General features: G+C 40.6%; 1 protein-coding gene across 1 annotated transcript; it reads left to right on the forward strand.

Annotated features, from left to right (window-relative positions):
* The first annotated feature begins 1147 nt into the window (after positions 1-1147).
* On the forward strand, positions 1148-5280 carry avpi1 (arginine vasopressin induced 1). The gene is made up of 3 exons (XM_073477994.1): positions 1148-1357; positions 2877-3328; positions 4656-5280. Exons 2-3 carry the CDS (start codon positions 2958-2960, stop codon positions 4855-4857), a joined length of 573 nt encoding a protein of 190 aa, XP_073334095.1. The 5' UTR covers positions 1148-1357; positions 2877-2957; the 3' UTR covers positions 4858-5280.
* Positions 5281-6163: the final 883 nt, after the last annotated feature.

Consider the following 6163-nt stretch of genomic DNA (forward strand, 5'->3'; position numbering starts at 1 on the left):
CCAAAGGTAGTTGTTATTTTTCAATCTCAGGTCATATAATATGTCTATAATACACTGTGTATGTTACAGATAGACAGGTAAAACTGTAGTACATATTATGAACCATCAAAACCCATTAAAACTATTTTTTTTTCATCCCACTGTCATTACAGCATAAAATCATGCACCCCATGTTATCAGCCTATCATTCTTGTGGTCCTGGATGAGTTATGGAATTTTAAAAATATATATTTTTCACTAGATAGGGTAATTTATTTATATTTTGGCCCATAAGCCAAATACATGCTATTTCCCCTGTGTCCTATAGGGGGCTTTGCCTCACTGTGAGACAATTGCTCAAGATTCAAGATTCAAGAGCTCTTTATTGTCATTCAGCACAGAACAAAAAAGTAGTGAGCAGAACGAAATTACATGCATGGCTTTTTTAAAAAACACTGTAGAAAACTCTGTTAAAACACAGATGTAACAAATGTATAACGAAATGTTTAAATATATAAATATATTATATAAAAAGAATGAATAAATAGTACTGGTAGGGTTATTGCAGATATAAAAAACGAAAAGAAGCTGAGTCTACATATAATAATTGTTAATTATATAAATAATAATTTCACTTATTAATCTCATGTATACGCACTGACAGTGTTGGGAGATGCATAAAGACATGCAGTTCATTGATCATTGTCTGTTCATGTCATGTGTCCAGTTAAAGAGTTTAACTTGCAGATCAAACAGAGCAGACTGAGGTGTGAAGGACAAGCTGCTCTGTAACAGTAAGCACACATCACAGTTCATTTTCTGCAACCTTCCTAATGCTTCTGAGTGTATAGTTTGGACTTTGTGTACAGGGATAAAAGAAAAGCACAGGCATCAAATTCTTGTAAGTGGACTACTGTGTAAGAGCTGTAGGGTGGTGCTGTGTATTCAGACTGTGTACTGTCATGGTGTCCAAATGTGTGTCCACACTGCAACCTTTGGGCCAATAAAGTGAGTCAATCAATCACACCTGATGCAAAAAAATGCAGTGCAGTGTGTGTGTGTGTGCCTCCTCTCTCTCTCAGACTTGCTGACTACTGTTTGTTTGTTTGTTTGTTTGTCTGTTATGTCAGGTTTTTTGTTTTTGTTCTTGTTTTCAGGTAAGCACCTCCACACCGACGTCATCCATGGATTAGCCTACTCTCTGATTGTTCCCCCTGCAGTTTCCAGCGCCACTGACGCGCTGGGTCGGAAGTGGGTCGGCTGGGCATTAGTGAAGGTTGCTGTCTGGATCCCGGTTAGATAGACATATAATTAGGTTGTCTGTTCGTCTGTGGTGCATGGTCAGGGTTTGTCTCATTTAAACTACAGAAGGCCAGAGGTAAGCACTCTCATTATATTCTCATTATACCAGTGTTTAAAACAATGTTGAGGTATTTAGTGTAAACGCCTGTTTTTGTTGCTATAGTAGACAGCTGTGAACAGTTTTAGCCAGGATACTTTTTATGGAATTAATGTAGATTACTGTAGATTACTGTTAATGTAAAATTACATGAGAAACAGCTAAATTACCAGTTAAAACATATGAAGCATGAGGTTGACTTAGACTATCTTCTATTCTATATCCAGCTTGTCACTTATATGTATAGTTATGTAGAACTGTATGACAGAGCAGCAATCTGATTTCTACTCATCCATTCACCTTGCTTATCAATACTGTTTCCAAAATGTAAGTCTCTCAAGAAGAAGTTGTGTTAACTAACTCAAAACATGGCTTATGGGTTCTTAGAAGGATATGTGTGGTAGAATGTATTGATACAGGAGGCTGGGACACTTAAACTGAAGGCAGGTTTGGATGTGGGGATTATAGATTCATCAGTCAACAGAAAAATAATCAGCATCTGCTTTGATTAGTCCTCTTTAAAGAAAAAATGTCAGAATTCTACTGGTTTCAGCTTTTTAAATGTGAATATTTTCTGATATTAAATTTTGATTTCTTTGCTTTTGGACTATTGTTTGTACAATCCAAGTATTTTGACCATGTCCAATTGAGATTTGGAAAATTGTGTTGCATGTTTTTCACTATTTTCTGACAATTCATGGCCTAAATGATTAGTTGGAAAAAGTAGCTGACAGCTTGATGTATAATGAAAATCATCCTTAAATGGACTCTATGTTTAGGAGAAGAAATCCAAACTCAGATTTTTAATGTTTACAATATTAATGAGGTCATTTTACAAACTCAGGAATATTCACCTTTCCATAACTGAATAAACAAGCTGTTCTCAGAGGAAAATCAGGTCCCAGAACACTGTTTGAAGCTGGAAAGGTGGCAGTGTCTGCCAAATATAAACAAAGTAATAGAGTATGAAACTGTGTTGTCCTTTAAGGTCAGTTTGTTTAAAAATCATTCAATGAAGATCTTTCTCTTAAATAAGTCATCATAAATCATAAGGTCCTCCTTCACAAATAAAGGATAAATAAATGGTGGTAACCTCACCCCCTGTTGTTTTTTTAGTTTGGAGCACGTCATGCCTTCAGCCACAGTGACTGGCTTAGGCAGTTCAAAATAAATCAGGACACCAATTTAGGACTGCACGTCAGCAGGCTAGACGGCTTTTCAAATAATTCATGTGTGGATATTCACAGATATCTCGATCCAAGACTCTCCCAATAATTACATTTCACCACGATCAGCAATAAAGTTTTTTATTGTCCCATCACTACTTCCTGCACAGAGGTATAAATAATGAGATAAGACTTTGTCACACAGGAAAGGGTGTCTGACGTTCATGGACTTTTTGGCTGCTGCAATGGAAATGTGTCTGCTGGCTGAAGGTTCAAGCTTTGGCTGTGATCTCTTTAGTTTGACCACTTTCCTCTCTCTCCAACCTTCTCAGGTCATCTTACTCTCCCATCAGCCCTTTTACCTTCCCCTCCTGTCCTTATATCACTGCCCGTAAGCTTCCCACCTTCGCAACATGGAAGAGGCCCCAGCATCCACTTCCTCTGAGGATGGTCTGTCTGCGCTGTGGCAATTTTCCAATCGACGTAGCAGGAAGTCAGGCTGCTCCAACATCTTTACAGGGGTCAACCTGCACCAGCTGCATAGGCTGTTCAGAACAGCGGGAGGCAGAGACGCTGAACATCGGGCGAAGCTGGTGTGGCAAGGGATGGATACAGACAGGGAGGGAGCAGAGGCGGCGAAGGAGGAGGAAGGCGAGGAGATTGAGGGCGAGGCAGGCCTGGCCCAGGCCTTGGTGGGGCTCCGGGTCCGAGCGAGGAATAAGGCGGGCATCAGGGCCGAGGGACACAGAGAGCACAAGTGGCTCAAAGCATCAGGATATCTCAGGTAAGTGACAGAGGCCAGCAGAAAGTAAAGAAAGGATGTGAAAAGTGATGTGTAGATGAGGGGTTAAAGGGAAAAGGCAGAGCAGTTCTCTGTTTTCTCTTGTTTTTTATTAATAATCTGTCCCATGTCTGTTTTTTGTTTGTTTAAACATTCAGTTGATCTTGTTAGTGTTCAAGATCCTGTCAAACATGAGTCCAGACTCTCTCTGAATCTTGACATGCAGCGTGTAAATTGTCATGTGCCTAACAAACTCAGTATGACCTCACAAGACCGTGTCCTCCTCTCTCTGCATACCACTACACACACACACACACACACGCAAAAACTGTCATGCTTTGCTTTCCACATTCCTCACTGAGAAGAAATTAGATTTGCAGGAGTGAATGAAGTCCCACATAATGGTAAAATGGTGGTGTGAGTCTACAGGGCGGTGTGGTACTAACAAAATGGCGTACTGTAAGAACTTCTAGCCACTAGAGATGGCAATGTCAGTCGGTGGGCCTCCACTTCTGAAATATCTCAACAACTATTGGATGGGTTGTCATGAAATAAGGTGCAGACAATCATGTCACCCTTAAGAACTCTGGTGATCCCTTACTGTATCTCAGGTCAAACTTTTAATTTGTCCCATGCAAATAATACATAATAATACAATAATACAATACAACACTGATGACATTCCCATCCATCTTTTCTACTATATGTTTAGTGATTATTAGCAAGTGTTAGCATGCTGACAAGATGGTAAACTTGGTACACATTGTACTCACTTAGAAACAGCATTTTAACATCACTGGCCCTGGGCCGTACATGGCCTTTTGAGAATGACGACGGAGGCCAGTTACAGTACTGAGGTGATTTATGTAGTGTCCTGGTAGACAGGTACCGGTAGCCTTGTTGCTAAAGTAAGCAGTAAGTAAGCAGTAAGTATGCTGCTATATGTAACGTTAGCTGCCGTTAGCTGGTTATCTCGGTAAGCAGTCCTATTTGCTGACTCAGCCCTGTGATGCCGGAAGCCAAACCTGGCTACTTCTTCCTCTGGGCTCTCGTTTTTGCCTTTAGCCACAGCTATCTTGAGGCTTTTTCTGGAGTCCCAGATGGCTTTTTTGCCTCCTCTCTTTCCCTCAGTCACCTGTCATGTGCTGCATGCTCTGGTCAGTTCAATTTGTGCAATTGTCTTGAACTGGCATGCATTAACACGTCAACAACTGCATTTGTTTATGTGTTAAAGTATTGATAAGCAGCCTAATGTGCTCAAACTTTATTATATATAGTACATTAGGGTTAAATAGCTCAGCTTAACCCCAGTTACTTCTCTGCCTTCCAGGATTGGGGAGCCATTATCAGACTACACTGTTGAGGATGAGGAGGCCAACATAGAGCCCAGTCCGGAAGAATTTGTGCCAGCGACTGAGGAAGACATCCCAGAGTACCATAATCCTTTCAAACCCTCGTCATGGAGGTTGGATGTTGCAAGACAGGAGTGTGCCAGACACTCTGAACGCTACCTACACCGCATCCTCCACTAAAAATGGACTGGAGAACAACACACACTGGTCTGAGATTCAGTGCAGCTTAATAATGAAACACAGGATTGATTTTAAATAAGGTCATACTGTATTAACACTGTTAGAACCTTCTCCTAACATGCACTCTGTACTTTGGTAAGTTGTCTCAGAGATTCATCCTTACAGTTACTTCATCTACAGGAAATTCAAATGTGTATCTGTTCTGAAGCAGACTTTTGCAGGAGACAGACAGAAACAGGCCATTGTGTGAGGCCTGAAATGAAATTTTCCATGTGCAGGAGTGCAGTGCACTTTATAAGTCACACCAGGTTAAAGGTCAGATGGACAGTTATTGTCGCACTTGCCAGATAACTCATGATATATTATCATGGTCAATGGTGGAGGATATTGTAACACAGCATTAAATGTTATTTTTTTAAGAGCACTTTTAATGTGTTTCTAGCCGAGGATGTTGTTGGTTTTTATGACTTCATTCTGAAATAAAAGTCCAAATGAAAATCCATCTCGTAATTTAAAAAACCTGCACTCAAGGGTTGGGCCTACAGACGATGGCATCATTCGTCACTGATGACGTACCATTGTAACATCGTTATTTAAAAGGCCCCCCCCCCCGCCGAGGAGTGCAGAAGGTGGGTTGTCCTAGTGGTGCAGATTGATATGGTAATATCAATACTTCCCAAATGTTGCTGCTCAAGGATCGAGTCTCATATTAAAAGATCGATATCTAAACTCAGTCATATTGGGTAAATGTGCATTTAACTGGGACACTGTAGAAAGTACGCTACCACCAGCATCATGTGTTACGGACATGTGGTGCAGAGACGAAGACACTTTCAAACTTGGCGGGGGGGGGTCGTATGTTGGGGCTGACGGGTTTTCTCTGCCTTGTGAGTTCAGCGGGTCAGAGGGACAGTGGAAAACAGCGGCAGCTTCAGAGGTGTGCTAATGAGCAACTACTGCTGTACAGTAACCCTAAGGTGACACACTACCTCAAAGAAACAAGTAGTAAATCCCCCCGTCTCGAAACAACAGTGTCCTCAACCATCACAGTGTTTTTACTGTGAAAACTCTCTGTGGGTTCATCACTACAAGCAACTCCTTTCTCATTTGATCCATTGTCTATATAAAAATAAGAATTATCACAGCTTTAACTGATTATTAGCTTATGCATTTTGGACTTTCTAAAACCACCAGCTGTTATTATAGCTGTTATCATAACAAGCAATTCATTGACTGAATAAAAAAAAAAACAAGAGGTCTGGCTAACTTGTTCATATTTGTAAACTTTTCACAAACACACAAGTCA

Source organism: Pagrus major, chromosome 1 (assembly GCF_040436345.1).
Source record: "Pagrus major chromosome 1, Pma_NU_1.0".
NCBI classification, from domain to species: Eukaryota; Metazoa; Chordata; class Actinopteri; order Spariformes; family Sparidae; genus Pagrus; species Pagrus major.